Here is a 19,368-nt window from a genome sequence, read left to right as displayed (position 1 = left end):
CCCATTTTACCCACATTCTGTTTCAGTCACATTTATCGTCATCAAAACAAGAACCATTTCCGAATGGTCTGACGCATTAGATGGGTGGGTGGGTTGAACGGCTGGGGTGATTCAGCATAAACCTCTTTGCAGCACTAGTCAGTCCTTCCCCACACAATCAAGAAGCACCACTCCATGAAAAAATCGTAATGTGCCTTGCAGGAGAATCTGTAAGTAAATCTTGAGAATTATGCTTTTTAAGCAGGCTGCAAATGAGTATTAATGTGGTTTGTTTTATAATATAGTTTTAATCAATAACAACAAACAACAAGAATGTTGGCTGCTGGTTACAGGGTACAAAGCTGAGTCCAGCTATGAATAAATAGAAGGAAGGAGGTGCAAGAATATTCAGAAGTCTCAATGCAGGGGACCAAAAGGATCTAAAGCATCAGCATCATATCCATTACAAATTGGATTCGCCGAGTGCATCATCAAGTAGCCTTTCCAAAAAGATACTTGAGCATCAAGGTACTGCCAGAAATGTATAGAGTAACATTCCTGCTCCCCACCCCTTTTTTCTATACTGATGTTAACAGTCCCAACCTATATGTTCCAATATGTTCAATATACTTATTACAAAGTAAGCATACATAGGATTGCAGGCATGCATTGCAATACAAATGAAGTTACCTCTGAAATAAGTCAATAGATTCAATCGGACTGACTTATTAGTAAGTGTGCTTAGGATTGCATGATTAATCAGGGGCTGAGAGAATGCTTCTGTTTTGGCCAACGAGGCTGTTTTGCTTGTTGCAGGACCTTGGGGCCTTTGAACATATTCAGGGGAGCAGCAGCAACATGGGTAACTATTTCTTCAAGACAAGTTACCACCAGTGCATACAGGCTAATGTGAAGGTTGCTGGAAACAGTGTATTTCAGCCATCAAATGTCTGGGTGAACAGGAACTTTATAAAAATCTCTCCTAAAAGTTGTTAATGTGGCAGGCAGATGCACCTTGCTAGGAAGGGCATTCCACAAACAAGGAGCCACCACCAAGAAGGCCTTGTCATACGCCATAGGTAGAAAATGCATATAAAAGAGCAGGGAGAAAACCTTAGGGACATTTGCTGTACAGAAACCAGGAGGAAACCATCTTGTTAAATGGCTGCCTTTACTGTGATTTGCCATGTAAATCATTAGTTTAGCCTTCAGTCAAAGCCAAGGACAAAAGAGAGAGGTGTTGATGGGCTTCCAAAGTTTGGAGTGCACCTTCTTATAGTCTCAGGGCTGCTACAGAAAAATGTGGTGTTCCAGCCTACCACTATTATTAACTCCTTCACTAATGATACTCTGAAGAGGCAATTGGGGTGGGGAGGGAGGAGAGATGGTATGGGGAAAGATGTTCTTCAAGGTCCATTGATTTCCAGGGTGTAATCTTTTGGAAAATTCCTACTCTTCCTTCATCTCTGTTTTGGAGCCACAGCAGATAGCAATACAGGCACATGAATAATGATAAAATCCACAAATGGGAAGTATATTAATAATCTTAAGATCTGTGTCTGTATAAACATCCACCCCACTTCCTAGGAACCTGCTGTGTCTGAGCTGAAAACAAAAGATAAAGTTATCCTTATAAAATAGTATTTGTTAAGGCAACAGACTCTCATTACAGGACAAAATTGGAAAAGTTTATCTTATTTAATTAGAATCTGATTGATTGTGTTGTGTTAAAAAATCTAATATGCATATAAATCAGCTCTGCCTCTTTAGAGAAAACTTGTTATGTGGAAACAATGGGAGCCAAGTAACAAGTGAAAGCTGGAGTTGTGTTGCTTGGTGAAATATAAACCATGTAGCTGATGTCTCTTAAATGCATTTATTTTATTTTATAATAAAAAGAGATGGACTGATTGTCCCAGTGGCATTTGGAAGTAGTAAATATGGCTTTAAAAAATTACTATTGAATGTATTGAGTTGAATTACGTAATTCCCTCTTGTTTTTTTTTTACATTGAACAACAACCTGGATTAAGTGGCAGAGTAATCAAACAACCATTTGCACCATCCTTTCAGCTGCAGGGTACAGCCACCCCTTCGAAAAGGGTCAGTGAACCCCCATGATAGGCCCCAAGGAGAAGAGAATCAGACAGTCTGAGGAATCACCATGCAAGATGCCCAAATGCCCTAGACGTAGTGCTCCTTTCTTGCCTCCAAGATGTCAGCTGCCTATTCAACTCCTGCTTAGCTGAAATTAGCTTGATATCGTGTCATTAGTGCAGATCGCCTGGATATATATGAGAACTGTGCTGGTAGGTCTTTCAGTTCTGAGGAATAAAGCATAACTTTCACAAATTGCTTAAGAGATAAATTTGGCATCTATCTGTTTCCATCCCCGGTCACCATTACTGGATCTCCAGACCCTTGAAGAAAATGACTTCTTTTGCTGCGTTTGCTCAGCACATATGGACACGTTTTGTGGGCAAGAAGAAGTCTGGCTGGAAGGGCCGGTCGTGCCTGTTTGCGATCTGCAGCTCCGTCAGTTTGATGGTGAATGTGTTCCTGTTCCTAGCAGGGTATTCCTTCCTAGCGGACTACCCCACGTTCTCTGCAGTCGCACCCCCATTCCTCTGGATTGCCCTTTCCATGGGTTTGTTTCTGTCCAGGCACCTGCGATGCTTTGCTGCGCTGTTCTTCCTTTCCTGTGGCCTGCGCGAAGGAAGGAATGCCCTGATCGCTGCCGGGACTGGGGCGGTGGTAGCTGGCAACATCCAAAACATTTTCCACAACCTAAATCAGCTGGTAGACAGCATCACTTGCATCCTTCAATCGCAGCATTTCTCCTTTCTCGGCCGCTACATCGAAGCGATACGGTGGATATACAATCAGAGCAAGATCTTGGGCAACCCGTTCAAAGACGTTGTGTCAGTGAAGGACAAGCTGAATGTGTCTTACGCCGTTTCGGACGAAGGCTTGAAGCTGAGGTTGAGTGAGACGAGGCTCCACATCCAGAACGTTGCCAGGCAGATTTCCTCCATACTAGCCCTACCGCCCTACCTGGGCAAGAAAGTGCTCCCTCTGCTGGGGGTTCTTTTCATCGTTCTTGGGACATTACACTTCATGAGGAAATTCCTGAGTCCCCACAACATCAAGTTTAAGAACACTTACATTACGAAAGCGTTTATTCGCTACGATGAGCGGCAGCGGCAGCAAAGGAAGCTCTGCGTCCTCCCCCTCAGCAAAGAAGAAAGAGAGCTGTACACAATGGTTCCATCCTTTTGCCAGACCCAGAAAGAAAGGAAATGCACGGCACGCTTTTTTCTCCCTGTGCTTGCTAACCTTTGCATCTGGGCTCTCTTTGCAGCAGTAGATTATTTGCTTTACTGGCTCATTTTTTCAGTGAGCAAGCATCTCCAAGATTTCCCTGAGCTAGAGGTCCATTTGAAATTGTATTACCATGTAAGTACCTTAGCTACAGTTACCAGCACTTTTCTTGGGCTTTTATTGCTTTAGATACAAGTTTTCTGCAGAGTAAACTTATGCTAAAACACAGCGCAGAAGGCCTTAAAATGAGGTTGGGTGGTGGAACGGCGCAGGCTTTAAAAAGCCTGTGCGTATAAAGCAATGACAAAACAGCAAAAGGCAGATTGGAACGTTGGTTATGCTGAGTGTTGTGTGTGGCTGGAGGAAACAGAAGTGCAAAATTTGGGAGGCCTCTTTTGGGCGTCTTGTTGCAGCAAAGGCTCAAGCATGATTTGCAGGCCAAAGACCTCCAGTTTAATCCCTGTCATTTCCAGTTTAAAAGATTGCTAGTAACATGGCATGGGAAGGTACAAGATTTCAATGACTGGCTGCTGAATCATTTTTAGGTCTGGCAGAAGGGGGAGGTTGGTACGTGGCCTGCTGAGCCAGGAGAGCTTGGCAGAAGGACCTCTCTGCTTATCTAACCCCGTCAGCTGATGCAAGTGGGATTTATACTTATCTGCCCTATGTTATAGTGTGCCAGGGTGAACTGATTGCCATTCGGGAAGAAGAGGGAATGATCCTCAAGCTCAGAATAGGTGTTTGGGGATAGTGCTGTGGGGCTAATGCAGGACTGGCATCAGGACCTGGAACTCCCTTGCAGCTGCTGCCGTTGCTCTGCCTAACTCCCCCCCCCCCAACTTTCTAGTTGCCATGTTAATTTCCCACAATGCCTTCAGCCCAGCTCTAGGGCTTTTTGGGAAATTAAGCAGGTGGCTAGACTCAGCTGCCTAGTGCTGCTCCTGTGATTTGAACCTCCAGAGCTGGCAGAAGAGGAGACCCACCGGATGACACTTTGCCCGCCACCCCCTCAAACCTGGAACTGAGGGGGAAGAACTGTCTTATACTGAGTCAGACCAGTGGTCCATCTAGTTCAGTATTGCCAACATTGAACTGACTGCAGCTCTCTTTGTGTTGCAGGCATGAGTCCTATCTGGAAATGATGGGGGTTGAACCTGTAACTTATAGCATACAAGGTTTTGTTTTGTTTTGTTTTGCAAGCTCTGTCACTGAATTGCAACCCATTCCTTTAAAGCATCCTTTCTCAACCTTGGGTCCCCAGGTGTTTGTTAGACTACAACTCCCATCATCCCTTACCACTGGTTGTGCTATCTAGGAATGATGGGAGTTGTAGTCCAACAACACCTGGGGACCAAAGGCTGAGAAAGGATGCTCTAAAGATATGGTTAATGAATTAGAGCTTCTTTTTTCCATACAGTGCAGAATGCAGAGATGGAGGAGCAGAATACTTGGGTTGGCATTGGGCAAAATGAGCATTGAGGTCTCATAGAAAGGGTTAGCCAATTTTGGGTTTTTCCCCCTGCAGATGCAGGCAGGTTGGCCAGAGTCAACCCTCACTTGTGTGACATGCTATCAGATGATCCTCCCTCAATGTGATAAATTTATCCTGTTTTTGCTATCTCATCAAACTGGTTCTGTGAAGTAACTACTTGTGGGTTTAAGTTTTTCACTGGAGGAAATGCCCCCCCCCCCGCCAACAGACTCCAAAGAAATAGATGGGACAGCTTGCAAAATGGGATCCTGAGAACTCTGTTATATATCTTATACACTCCCTTGGTACCCTCAAGAACTAAAGTATTTCTAATAGACATCCAGACATTTGTCTGCTTTAGTAGTACAGCCCAAGTACTTTCCTTTTGCATTGAATTTTTTGCTCCTCAGCAGGTGAATTTCCCATTACTTCCTCTTAGAGCTGGTTGTGCTGAGCAATCAACTTTCCTCTCTCCCCTAAAGAAACCATTTATCCAAGAAGCAATTATAAGAATCTCAGGTGTTCCAGAGAGCAGGGTATTTGAGTTCAGCAACATAACTAGTGCTTAACTTCCAATTACAACAAAACAGGAAGGGATTTAAATAACACCTGCTGTTGTGTGATTGGACAATGAAATTTCCTTTGCTGCCTCCCATGTGTGTGTCAGGTAATTTACTCCCCAAAGGGGAAATAAGGCAAAAACTCTGTGTATGTGTGTGTATTTATTCCCAGTGACTGCTATCTCAAATTTCTCCCACGCAGTACCTCTTAGGGAGCAGTCAAAGCCACAGAGCAAAGATAGGCTTTGCCCTCCCATGTCCAATCCCCATTCCCCAAATTAGGACTTGCAGATACATTTCTGCTTCAGCTGCATTGACTGAAGGTAACAACAGAATGTCTGAGAAAATATTGGAGGCAACTGGAGCAGGTGACTCATTAATCCCAGAAGGCTGTTTTTAATGCCAATCGTCAGGACTGGGGCATGTGAAGTGTTAAACAAAGAGTGCTTCTGTGCATAGGCAAAGTGCCCATATATCTCCATTGAGCAACCAGAATCAGTCACTATATATCAATATGAAAGGGCATGTCTACTAGGTATCAGGTGTGTTTAAAGTGAGTGCAAGCCTTCCAGTGCTAAACTATCTAGCAGATTCTTGCAGACTTGGGTCACAAGTCTAGAGTAGGCTTCACCAGCATGGGTGATGTAGTGGTGCAGCAGTTAAACTGCTAGCACATTTGCAAAGCTAAGCAGGGTCCGGTCTGGTTTCTAATTGGGTGGGGGACCACATGTTGAGATTCCTGCATTGCTAAGGGGTTGGACGAGATGACCCTCAGAGGTCCCTTCCACCTCTACATTCCTATGGTTCCTATGTTGTTCAACTACATGTTCCCTCATCCCTAACCCTTCTCCATGCTAACTCAGACTAAGGGAAATTGTGGTCAAAAATGTATGGAGGGTATCAGGTTGCCTGGATGATACTCTTGGAAGAATTTCCATGCTGGGAAGGGTCCATTTAATCCAGTGCTCTGTGGCCCACCAGATATTGCAAGGAAATTGCAATATGGTGTGATGGAGTTAGCAATGCCCTACTACTCTAGTGGTGGTGGTTGCTTTTGGGGAGGTTCCCCAGAATGCCCCAAGTGCTGTATTGTTCCAGGGTGAAAGTCATAATGTGGTGCTCATGGGTACATCCACAAAGGTCTTCTCTGGGGCCCATAGGGACCATTTGCCCCCCTACTGCCATTGAAATTATGCTTAAAATAAGCCTTTGAGTGTAGTGCTTTGAATGTTAGTGCAAGGGTTTTTGCCTGTGCAATGGAAAGTCCCTTCTCCCTGTGTGCACCTACTAAATCTGTTCTGGGGTTCACCCAACCCTCCAGAACAGATTTGGGGGAGGATGTGGGATGCCTGCAAGTGGAGGAGCAGAGGCAAGGTCTATGGTGAATTGCAAATCCTTGCGCTAACAGATTAAGTGCATTGGAAACAATCATTTGTAGCCAATACATTTTTTTCCTAAGCCTGTGTTTGTGTGGCTGTACTGCGTGTATGTTTCTAGCGTGTGTGCACACATGTGGTTGTGAGTGAAAGGTTGATGTGTGTGCATGAGACCAACAGTTTCTCTGGTTTGCAAATGTGTTCCCAGGCATGGAGTAAGGGGAGATAACAGCCTACAATGACAGCTGCCAATTCTTCACTGGAATATTGTAATGTCTAGTGAATTCTGGGCAAATGAGATATGAATGGGACAGTGAAAACAAACCCATTCATATCTATTCACTCATTTGTTACTCGTTCCTTTTGAAGGAAGTTGAACCAAATGGGCTCCATTCAGGTTTCCTCCCCCCCTCCCCAAATCACACGCCTGCAGAATTCACTGCCACAGGATGTGACGATGGCCACACACTTAATATGGTTTCAAAATGACATTAGGGAAATTTATAGAATTAAAGTTTACCAAGGGAAAATCTTTAAGATACCCAGAGGAGTTTCCAGGTTGAAAGAGGCGTATCCCACTGGGCATCGATGGAGGGTGGGTGCAGTGTGGGGTTTTGTGTCTCCATGTCGTTGTCCGTTTCCAATAAGCATCTGGTTCTCCACTGGTGTCTGTTTGAATAGGCGAGGTGTGGGGAACCTTTGGCCCTCCAGATGTTGCAGAACTACACCTCCCATCCAAACCAGCAAGAACCGCCAGGAGCCAAGGATGATGGGAGTTGCAGTTCAGCAACATTTAGGGGGCCAAAGGTTCCCTATACTTTGAACAGACAGAGCTTTAGTTTGATCCAGCATGGTTCTTACATCCTTACCTAAGGCTGTCTCAGCTACTGTGTATGACGATGCTTTAAGCATTCCTTTAAGCATTCTCCAAATCACACATCTCTTGCAAGCTGGTTGTCAAAGGGACCCTACTGGTTTAAGCAATTGCCTAGAGCAGGTTTGACTCAGTAGTTAAGCGACTGTTAATATCCTGTAGGAGACTTGAAACACACAGAGACCCCGGAAGGAATTTCACTGCTGAGTTGCAATGCTTCTGCTTTGTTGACTTTGAAGCATCATGCATCAGGTATTTCATAGGAGGAAGCAATGCTCACGCCAACTTCTTTTTAATATTTTTCTTTCACTTCTCTTGTGCAGAAAAATTCTGACAAATTCATATTCAACCATGGGGAGATTGTGGACAATAAGACTTCCTTCAGCAGTCCTCTCTTTGAGCATGCCTGTATTCCCAGACCAAATGTTCCCCACTCAGCAACTTGGATCCAACTGGGTGTCATCATCTTCTTTTTAACAGTGCTTGGGCTGTGCGTCTCTACATTTACGCAACTTAAAATCCTAGTGGCAACATCATTCTATCCTAGCACAGACGTGCAACGGATAAAGTATCTGCACTCAAAATTACTAGAGAGAAGATCAAAGCTCCCCAAGAGGAATGAGAAGAGGAAGCTGAATTCGTTTGCAACGGTAAGTTACCAACAGCATGGAATGTGGGGCTAGCTTGGAAGCTAAATCTTAAAGCTTGATCCTAGAAACCAAACTGAAACCAAAGTCAGAGCACAAGCCTATCTGTAGTTTCTGGCAATGGTGATGATTTGCTCACTCTCTTTGCCTATACATGGGGAAAGGGAAATCTTGATATATATTTTTAATGGATTTTATGAACTACCATAGAAGCCAAACATCCCACGCTATTCTGGTAGCACATCTGCTGTGAAAGTAATGCTTGGACTCACTTCAGGTGCTGTTTGCACAACCCCACTTCTGCTGTGACACAAGGGCTTGCCTCTCTGACCACAGCAGGGAGAAGCTTCAAACCCAATCCATGACTGCAAAGGAAGGAAGGCCTTTCCCAATTATTCATTTGCCGCAGTTGCAGCTTGCTTGGCCAGATGCTGCATACAGCAGCAGGTGCAGTAAAGGTGGACATGGTTTGCCCAAAATGTCCTGACAGGCCCTAATTAGGCCCACACAGCAGTCCCCTGACACTGGTCTAGAAATTCCCTTTTCCCTCAAAGAAAGGATGTGTTGGGAGTATAGCAACAGCACTGAGTGGTCAAGGGAGGTGACAGATAGAAAGGCAACCTATTTGCCCCTTGTTGATTCCTCTTGGAGTAATTTCCTGTAGGTTGTTCTCTTGGGCTTTCTCCCCCTTCCTGCTTCTTTTCCAAATTAGTGGCCACATGAAAGCTTGTACTCGGAATGGCTTTGTTCTGGGAGTCTCTCATGCTAGCTCTGGGAGGCTCCTGCAAGATCTCTGACAGCCCTGCAAGATCTCGTGAGACCTTCCCAGATAAATTATGTGAAATTAAAAGCTCTTTCTGCACAGGAAAACCTGGCACGGAAGAAGTTTTAAAGCCGTCAGACTTGCATGCATTTAATTTTTGTGATTGGCCACCAAGTGCATAAAGCTGCAATCACACAAGTTAAATGTGTGCTAATTATGAGTCAACTATATATACAACAAACTCCATTTGGATGAAGGGGAGTGGATGTTTAGCTACCATCTTGCTTGAGACGGGTGCTAAGCCACTCGCCTGCCCCCACTTCTTCAGAGAGGAAATAAAAATTTAGCTACCCCTTCTTGTTCTAGACAGAGAAAGATGGTAGAGAGGGCACCTGCAAATTCATTGTAGGCACTCACTTGTAAATATAACTATATTTCCTCTCTTCCTCAGTTACATTTCTGGTTCCCAATCCTCCAGGCAATGAGGAGTTCGAGGAAGAAACAAACAGAGGTGGCAAAAGTCGGCAGCGTTTAACGATACAAAGAAAATCTCTATGAAGAAATCCATGGTTTTACAAGTGAATAAACGGTCTGATGCATTTGATTTTTCTTACTTTCATTCACTTTTCACCTCTGACTCTCACCTTGTCATTCAGCTTTGAAGTCATCAAGCTGTACAGACTTGTCGGTCTGACACCCTTAGTGATACCACTGCATAATTCACATATTTCTTTCTTTACCTGCCTCCTCCCTTGCATCTTCTAGTAGGAGAGCTCAGAATTATTCGCTTTCTTTCTCTTTTCTTTTCTGCTGCCTTTGTCTGATCTTTGCCAATGTTCTTTTCTGTGGGTGGATTCCCCCCCCCCCCGCCTGGCACTATATATCTATCATCACCCAAGTGTCATCAGTCCCTCCAGCCACCTTCCACTTCATGTTTTATTTTTCACAGATGAAAGAACTCTAGCTTTCGACTCAACATGAACGATGCAAATTTGAAACGAAGGGTTTTAGTTATTCAGAACCAATTAGGATTACTGGGTTTCTTTCCTAATGTTGCTTCTAGTGGTGCTGTGACCTCATTCCACACACACAAACTCACTCCATCCTTGTGTACACCAGTGACGCTGCCTATACAGAGGCCCCTCTGACTCACCCATTCCACCCACATTCTAAAAATGCAGGACTTCCTCTCCTTCCTCATTTTTTTAAAGGGAATGAGATGTTGAATTTGATGTGGGGGAAAATCCCCTAAATCAGATCAGCTGCAGTTTGAAAAATTAATGAAGGCCTGACCCAGTTGTCTTGGGATGGCAATCAAAACTGGCAAGGTCCGGAACACTGACACTCCTAAAGTATGACCTATATGTAATGTGCAGAATGCCTGCAGGGTTGCTTGTTTATTTTTCTCCTCTGCTTTGCTACAAAATCCAAAGACTGTGCGTAAGTCATTTCCCCAGAGAAACTGCTCCAGACTTGCATTTTGCCATGACCATGGTTGAACTCTTCATTTCTATGGTGGTAGCGTGAATTTCTACCACTGGTAAATTTTGCAGATAGAAGGGTGGAGGGTTCATGGGCACCAAGATTGAGACACTAGGACAGTAGTAGGGGGAGCCGAGTATTCATCTCCATAGGTGGGACAACAGAGTAGATAATCCCTTAGTGGTACAGTGAATAATCTGGCCTGTGTTAAATCCCAGGTATGTCTAGCTGCAGGATTCTAGAATTGGGAGTTATTAGCCATTATGAAGCTTATTTGTATTGAATCAAGCAATTGCTTGATTATGTTAATTTGAAGTGATAGCCAAGGCATGTGTACTAATAGATTTTTTTTTTTTGCAAGTTAGATCAGCCTCAGATGAGCTCCGATGGTGCTGTGCCAATGATCCCAACCCAAAACAAAATGAATCACAGTGCCAATAATCTACCTACAAACTGAAGCACATGACTATCCAGGAGTAGGAGACTTCCGTGATGACTGGTGCAAGGCTGACTGCTTTCCAGTTAGATGTCTTAATCATGAGGATTACTACATAATACAGAGATGGGACTGGGGCACGGCAACTTCCCCCCTCCATGTCCTCATATAAAATCACAATGGACCTCAGGAAAGGTTTGCATAGTAATATAAATGCACTTATTTATACTGCATTTATATTATACTAATATAAATGCACTTATTTATATAAATATAAAATGTCTGTAAACCTTCAAAAGAGGTAGCAATGGTAAAAATTGTAGAGGAAAATAGTCATTTATGAATTGAGATAAAATGCTGGTGCATCATACAGAAATCAAAATTGCAGACTAATAGGATCCAGAGTCGGTTGCAGAAGCAGGGCGAACAGAATTATTTTCATCTGGTTTTTTGACCTAGAGAGACAAGAGGAAGAAAACATGATGCAATCTTTTCAAAGGAGGATGTCTCTGTCACCAAGAGAGGCAATAAGAATAAAGAGCTTATAAGAATTACTAACGGGTGGGATTCAACAAAGTGTGCAGCCACAGTTTCCCCATGATTTCTAGTCATGGGTCCAAGAGGTAGGGTGTGGGGTTTTGTTTTTTGGTCCTGCCACTTTCCTTGGGAAGACCTCTTTACGGTGGAGTTGGAACAATTGTCAATAGGATTTTCTGCAGATTGGCATTTGCTCTGATGTTGCAGTAAACAGGTTTTCTCAGGGGGAAGCAGTGGGACAAAAATAAAACCCTTCTTGGACCTGTGACTAGAAATTGCGGGACAAACAAAAAACAGCTGTGGATGGGTCCCTAAACTGTTGCACAAGTGGAATGAGCTCTGTTCACACAAAGGCACAGTTCCATCTAAATCTGCCTCTGGAGGGTTGTGGGAACCCCTAGGGGGCGCAAGGGAAACCACTTAAGGCTTTGTTGAATTGCACCCATCGTTTCGTCACTCCTCTGCAGTATAGCTGTCTTCATGGCAGCTTCTACTAGATTCTAAACCTCCTTGGTGCAGAATCACAGACCTGAAAGACACTCCCAGACTGACCCCTCCCACCCCCCAGAACAATACTTTTCATGTGCAGGATGGGAATGCAGTGAAGGCAAGGGCCTTGTGTGGACTTTCATCCCACAGGTTACTTGCGTGGGGCCAGAACTGCTTTGGGACCAGTCAGTTTCCAATGACCAAATGAGACACTCACATGTCAAAGATGAACTGTATTGTGGGAATTATTTTCCCTCAGCAGCAACTGCAATCACTTTGCCCACATATGGTGCTCGCTTGACAGGAACAGGCTGGCAAACCTGCAACGACAAGTTTCCTTTTTATTTATTTCACATTCCCCTTCCCTGCCCACCCCCACCTCAAGAAACTTGTCAAAATCAAAATCAACAGCAGTTCAAAACCCATGGGTGGAATTCACATGCTTGCAAAGTCCACCTTCATGGGGTGTTTACTTGGAATGCCTCTTTCCCGGAGACTTGTCAAAGCTTGGACCTGAGACCTTTGAGGGGAGACAGATAAGATTTGACTGCCTTGAGCAGCAAAAATCCACCTTCTTTCCAGCAGTCTTAATGCATTCCGTGCCCAATTGCTTGACACTTCCTGGCCACACTGAGATCTGTTGTCCTGTTGTCTTTTTATTTCAGACCATTCCGTTTTTAAGGGGAATGGATTGTTTTAAAAGCTGGCAGAGAGACATTTCAAGGTTCATTTGGAATGGGAAGAAACCTAGAATAAAACAAACTGCTCATAGACTGAAAGGATAGAGGAGGTTTTGCCCTCAAACTATACCATAAGGCAACAGGTCTGGCCTGCATCCATGAATGGATGATACTAAAAGATACAGACTTGCTGGATATAGAGGGTCTTGACAACCACTATGGTTGGCATGACTACCTAGCTTATCATAGGGTGAAAGTCCACAAGGGGTTTCTAAACCACATAATAAGAAAATCTTTATACAAATATGGAGTAAATATAGAGGACTATTAGAACCTAAAACCCCCTGGTGGGCCTCACCCATAGAAGCTTTAGCTGTGAAGAAGAAAAATATGAAGGGCAACGTACAACATGCTATTAGAAGAGAAAAGTAACAAATCAAAATTAAAGCACTTTGAAGAATTTCGTATATATTTGATTGGCTTCATTACTTCCAAATTAATGAAAGATTAGGCATGAATAAACAAAAAGGGTTCGCTGAAGAAACATCTAGGTTAGAATAGAACTTAATTCAGCCCAAAGGGAAATATTTATCAAAGATGTACAACCTCCTCCTTGACTGGGAAGTCAAGGAGGAGGAGGTGAAATTGGTTATTGTATGCTGGGCTCAAGATACTGGACACAATATATACAGGTGAAACTTGAAAAAATAGAATATCGTGGAAAAGGAAGGAAGCATGAAGTGCTCCAAAATCTCCTGGTAGACAGCTATGTTGACTGGACTTAATGAAGCACAGTGGACCAACACCAGCTGGTGACATAGCTCCCCAAATCAACACAGACCGTGGAAACTTCACACTGGACTTCAAGCATCTGGCATTGTGTGCCTGCCCATTCTTCCTCCAGACTCTGGGTCCTTGGTTTCCAAATGAGATGCAAAAGCTGCTCTCATCAGAAATGAGATTGACATATTTCGCTTTGCATGTCATGAGTCTATCTCATATATTAGTTTCACCTTTTAAGTTGAATTACTGAAATAAATGAACTTTTCCACGATATTCTAATTTTCCGAGTTTCACCTGTATATGATTGAATGGGAAAGGCTTTGGAGGGAAGACATAAGGTTCACCACATGTTACAATTTTAGAGAAAACGGATGAAGATGTTATACAGATGGTACCTCACTCTGGCCAAGTTGTACAAGAAAAGTTCAGATGTCTGTTGGAGATGTAAAAATGGGGTAGGTACCTTTATGCACATGTGGTGGGATTGTAAGAGGATAAGAGAATTGTGGGATACTACATATAACAAACTCAAAAAGATTTTCAAATTCTCATTTAAAAAAATACCCTGAAGCTATGTCCATGGAAATTTAAAAAAATACCAGCAACTGCAGTGGCTAGGATCTTAATAGCAAAGAATTGGAAAGGCGAAGTATCCCCACAAAAATGGACTGGCAAGAGAAAATGATAGAGTATTTACAACTTGCAAAAAATGACTGTGAGAATAAGAGGAAACTCAAAGCAGAAAGTTATTAAAGATTGGATAATATTTAAAGAATACATTAAACAATATTGTGATAATGCAAATCTCCTGAAAGACCCAGACTGAATCTTGAAACACAGAGAAATTATATAGCAAAAACTTTCATGTTAAATAATGGAAAAATAAAATAATAATGAAATGCGTACAATGAGGTGAATCGGAAGTCAAAAGTGTGTTATGTTAAATGGGAGATTGTATGTATTGTATTGCACTGTCTAAGTTATATGTAAATTGTTGTATAATAAAGGTTATTTTAAAATTAAAAGGAAAAAAGAGATCTGTTGTTGTGCAGCCAAAGTTACGGCTGCATTAGATTTGTGTACAAGATCTCAGCTCATATGCCTCATGATGATTCTTGTGCATGTTCCCTTGCCACATGTTTCTTCTCCCTTTCCCTGCATTATGTGCATTACGAGCCCTCTGTTCATTAAGCCACACTCCTTATTATGACTTGATATTACTGTCCTCAAAAACATGCTTTAAATAGTTAAGAACAGAGGCCTGCTGAGATACCAAAGTAAGAAATTCTATGTTTTTAAACCTATGCATGTTTATCAGCACCAGTGGCAGCAGGGCCTTCCTGGTGGTGGTGCTGTACTTTTAGTCAAAGGAGACTAAATTATGCATAAAGACTTACAGAATTACTATCATCATACACACCTGATCCCGCTGCCTGATCCGTTTGTAGACATATTCAGGGAATGGCTCACGGGGAATATATCTCCCGTCTCCTGCTGCAACGTGGAACACGCCGTTTTGGTAAACCACCTTGCCTCGCGAAATGGTCACCACTGCTACGCCATGGCAGACCATGCCTTCAAATATGTTGAAGTCGATGGCTTGGTGGTGAGTCTTCGCTGAGATCGTCCTGTATTGGAAAGAACATGAAACCATGATGCAAACTGTCACCATGGCTGTTTTGAAATCAGCAAATTTTTGATTCCGCTGAGATTCTTTGAAGTCTAAGGAAAACATGGAATTGTGACAAAGGCAGCAATCATTAGAAACTTTGCCTTGGTAGTAAGCTCCACTTTAGCTAATGGGGCCTCCCTCTGCTGTCGCGCTGCCACCACGCGATTTCTGTTCTTATCCTGAAGTAAAGTTCTTAACCCGAGGTACTATTTCTGGTTTAGCAGAGTCTGTAACCTGAGGTACCACTTAAAATGCAGCTAGCATCACCTGCATCTGTTGAGGCCACCAGGTTATTTATTGCTTATTTCTTTCTAGGAATGCGTTCGCTCCTCAATGCTTTTTGCATTTTAATTTCACCTAAGCAGCAGATATTACGAAAACACTGCTTTTCCATATTTATGTATTCATTCTAAATATTTTTGCATCTTCCTTCAAAAGAAAGAAAAAGTCTTTCTCTAGGGCAGCTTACAGCAACAATGGAATATGAAAAACAAAGAAAACAATATAGGTGCAAAAGCAGCATTAAAACCAATCACTGGAAGCTAAACGGTCTCAAATCCCCACTCGACCTTGGGCCAGTCACTGCCTCTCAGCCTAACCTACCTCACAGGGTTGTGGGGAGAGGTAGAATAAGGTGGAATAAAAGTGCAATCAATCTGAACCAGTAAGAGTAAGATCTGAGGAGTGGAAATGCTCCTATGACTTACCTTTAAACCTGTGGCATGAGATTTTATTATTTATTGAATTTATATACCACCCTATACCCAGTCTCGGGACACGGGTGGCACTGTGGGTTGAACTACGGAGCCTAGGACTTGCCGATCAGAAGGTCGGCGGTTCGAATCCCAGCAAAAGGGTGAGCTCCTGTTGCTCGGTCCCTGCTCCTGCCAACCTAGCAGTTTGAAAGCACGTCAAAGTGCAAGTAGATAAATAGGTACCGCTTCAGCGGGAAGGTAAACGGCGTTTCCATGCGCTGCTCTGGTTCGCCAGAAGCGGCTGAGTCATGCTGGCCACATGCCCTGGAAGCTGTACGCCGGCTCCCTCGGCCAATAAAGCGAGATGAGCGCCGCAACCCCAGAGTCGGCCACGACCGGACCTAATGGTCAGGGGTCCCTTCACCTTTATTACCCAGTCTCAGGGGTGTGCAGAGAATAAAATATAAATATAAAACCTTAACATAAAAACAACCCAATAACTCACAACCCCCCAAAACCACATTTTAAAAGGGGACTGGATCCTCACAATATTTAACGTAAGACATATTTACTTGGCATGACTCAGGATGTCCCAGGAACACACTATGTCTTTTGTTATGTAGTGACACTCTGCTCCAAGCCCAGACCCTCTGTGAAAAAGCCCTTTCAGAATCAAGGTGAGGTTTAATAATACAGCATTTTCTATAAATGGGTATGCACTGCACCTTAGTTTTAGTCATCTTTTTATAACACAAGGGTTTGCATGCGAGATCCAACTGCATACTGGTATAATTCAGATTGTGCAAATAAAGGGAATTTGGCACCCCCTTTCCCCAAAATTGGACTTTTTGTAGTAAAAAAGAAATGCACCCCAAAATGTGGGATAACAATTGCTTAAAACAACACTGTTTATGTCCCCACAAACAAATCACAATGAATGCTGAATAAACCTCCCTATGAACTTTGTGCAAACAAATCGGGATGAATGCTCAGTAAATAGGTTGTCTGGAAGTGACCTTGCAGGTTGTTCCACGCCACGGATTTTCAGATGCCCTACTTCTGTAGACAGCTGCAGGAGATGGCTTTATCTCAGGCAGACTCTCCTTTCCTCCCTCTACACTCACCCTTTCACATTTTCCTTGGCTTTGAACTATGTGTGTTATTTTGCAATGGAAGTTGTCAGAACTCCTCAGCAGAAAGGCACTCACCAGAGTCTTTCCAAAAGAGGAAGATTTCCCCCCCCCCTCTATTTTTAAACCAAGTGCATTCACAAAACTGCAGGGAATCAATGGTTGTGCAGAGGGGTGTTCGCCCTGAAGGCAGATGATGAGCCACTGCTATTAAAACTGCTTGCCATACTTGATAAGAGGATGACTTTTTACCAACTAACCACATCTACCAAGAGTCTAACGTAAAGCTGCGACCATATCCCCACCTGTCACATCAAGCCTGAGTTCAGCACTGCCATTTTATCCCTTCCTAACAGCTGTGTCTCCTTCCCCTTTTACATATCTCTCTCTCTGGCATGTCCATGATCTCACTCACCTCTGAGTCTTGTGAGATGGGAAATACTGCTACTTTGCATGTGATCTTCCAGATTCTTTCATTCCCCCCCCCCCATCACAAAACTGGATCTCTAAGATTCCGCCTTACAATCCTGTATTGGGCAACTACCCAACTCAAGCCTCTTCCCTCCATCACCACAATAGTAATTAAGGACGTGCTCCAAGCAACAGGCAGGTAAGTTAGCCTGTGCAATTCGGCATTGCACCTCCCTGCCCCATGCCTCTGTAAAGTTGCATTTTAAGCTACGAAGCCATTTTATTGCTTTTAAATCATTGTTTATTGGCATGTTGTGACATTTAAACCTTTTATTCTTTTATAAGTAAATGTTGCCATTGCAACTAGTGTGCTTATTGCCAGCTCTCTGGAGCAAGAACGGTAGTATTGATTGTTCCTAAATCCCCTTCATTCCCCCTCCTCCCAATAAGCAAAGTAAGCACAGCAAGTGCGATCCTGTCTCTCTCTCTGCATGCTGTTTTCTGCTGTAAAGATACCAAGAATAGTATTATTATTAATTCTACAAAATTAGCTTTTTCTTGAATATGTGTGTTCACACACACGTGTGTGTGTACAAACACACTAGCAGATTTCACAGCAAAATGCACTCTGCACCTGCTCAGGAACCCTCCCATCATTTCTTCCTCCATATGTTCCAAGGTTAAGCCTGCTAAAATCAGATGCCAGAACTGAGCTCTGATCAATCTTGCTCCAAAGATAGCTCTAGCAGGAGGAAGAACTGTTCTTTATTTAGGAGGCTTGGAGGAGGTAACCTATTTCCCCAAACCATCACCGTTAAATGCAGGCTCATCTCTTGGGGGTGCCAGTTATATACCCCTCTAGGCCTGAAGAGGTAAAAGGGAAAGCAAGAAAATGAACCAGTCTTCTCTTATATCCATCAAATTTGTCAATAGTTCTCAACCACCCTGATAAAAAACCAAAACCCAATACAGCAGCAATTCTGAAACACAATTTTTAACTCTGTGAACAAAAGTCATTCATTCTCAGTGCGGACAGGACCCAATTCAGATCTATTATTTATTTACCTCTGAGCTTTAAAGATGGACTAAAGGTCATGGGAACCCTGCTCTAAATAGGAATGTACTTCATGCTTACAGGAACACTTTTAGTTTACTAAAGGTCCACTCATTTACCTCTCAAGGCTGCTGCAGCTGCTTATCCCTCACAATTTATAACCCTCAGTCAAGGAACTGCTGCAGCTCACCTGCCTGGTGGCAAAGGCGGCAGAGGGTGTTTGGGACTGAGCCATCCTCCCTTCCACTCAGAGCTCTTGCCTGTCACAAATTAGGAGTCCTCAGCTAAGGCAGCACTGAAGCCCTCCAGCTTACCTGCTTGGAATTCTGGGAATAGAAAGCCACTGCTCTGAAGGTCAAAGGTGAGGTTTTGACATGTGCCACATTGCCCACTGATATTAGGCAATATGTACCAACAAGTTGGGTGATCTCAGCCTTGTCAGATGGTCCTTGGAGCATTTCCCTGCTTTGTCCCTCCTTCAAGTACACATGGGAGCTGGGCACAAAATGGTGGCTCATGGAGCAGATCCATCTGCGTTCCTTACAGCAGGACAACCTGAGCGCACAACCTAAGTGGAAATTTGCATCTGACCTGTCATCATGCCATGAATCTATGTGCTAAGTTGCCTCACACATTTGCATAAAAATAATGATCAGGCTTAGTTCATTCATCTGCCTGAAGTGCTCCTGAATAAAACACAAGCCTTGATATAGTGAACAGACCCTTTTGTCATTTTGTAGCTTTCCTCGTTTGCCTTGGTGCCCCTGCTTTTCAACCAAAACAGACTTTCAAAGCAGCTTAAAATCAGAATCCAAAGTAAAGGTACACTAGGGATTCATGGAGTCCAGATTCTAGGCTCCTTCCTCTGGAAGTGGGCAGAATGTGTTACAGGTAGGGCAAGGGGCAGGAACCTCAGGCCCAGGATCTAAATGCCTATCTAGCCCTCTCAAGGTCATACCCCTAAACCCCCCCCCCACTTCCACAAGCACTTTTGCCTGGTGGGAATGTG

General features: G+C 43.4%; 2 protein-coding genes across 4 annotated transcripts in view; one reads left to right on the top strand and one right to left on the bottom strand.

The window, feature by feature from the left end:
* DCSTAMP (dendrocyte expressed seven transmembrane protein) overlaps nucleotides 1-11,087 on the top strand; it is a 40,635-nt gene extending 29,548 nt beyond the window's left edge. For all 3 annotated transcript variants that reach the window (XM_081918878.1, XM_081918877.1, XM_081918879.1), the window contains 4 exons: nucleotides 333-507; nucleotides 796-3,434; nucleotides 7,904-8,230; nucleotides 9,442-11,087. In XM_081918878.1, the coding sequence (XP_081775004.1) occupies nucleotides 2,409-3,434; nucleotides 7,904-8,230; nucleotides 9,442-9,525 (1,437 nt within the window). In that variant the 5' untranslated portion in view covers nucleotides 333-507; nucleotides 796-2,408 and the 3' untranslated portion in view covers nucleotides 9,526-11,087. The remainder of the gene's footprint in view (nucleotides 1-332; nucleotides 508-795; nucleotides 3,435-7,903; nucleotides 8,231-9,441) is intronic.
* Nucleotides 11,088-11,225: 138 nt separating this feature from the next.
* Nucleotides 11,226-19,368, bottom strand: part of DPYS (dihydropyrimidinase) — a 45,568-nt gene continuing 37,425 nt past the window's right edge. The window contains exons 8-10 of the mRNA XM_081918872.1: nucleotides 14,818-15,025; nucleotides 12,152-12,254; nucleotides 11,226-11,363 (exon numbers count right to left, since the gene is read on the bottom strand). Of these exons, the coding sequence (XP_081774998.1) occupies nucleotides 12,180-12,254; nucleotides 14,818-15,025 (283 nt within the window). The 3' untranslated portion in view covers nucleotides 11,226-11,363; nucleotides 12,152-12,179. The remainder of the gene's footprint in view (nucleotides 11,364-12,151; nucleotides 12,255-14,817; nucleotides 15,026-19,368) is intronic.

Source organism: Podarcis melisellensis, assembly GCF_964234715.1.
Source record: "Podarcis melisellensis genome assembly, chromosome: 7".
In the NCBI taxonomy this organism is placed as follows: domain Eukaryota; kingdom Metazoa; phylum Chordata; class Lepidosauria; order Squamata; family Lacertidae; genus Podarcis; species Podarcis melisellensis.
The sequence above is the reverse complement of the archived record's forward strand: the minus strand, read 5'-3'. Positions and strand labels throughout refer to the sequence as shown.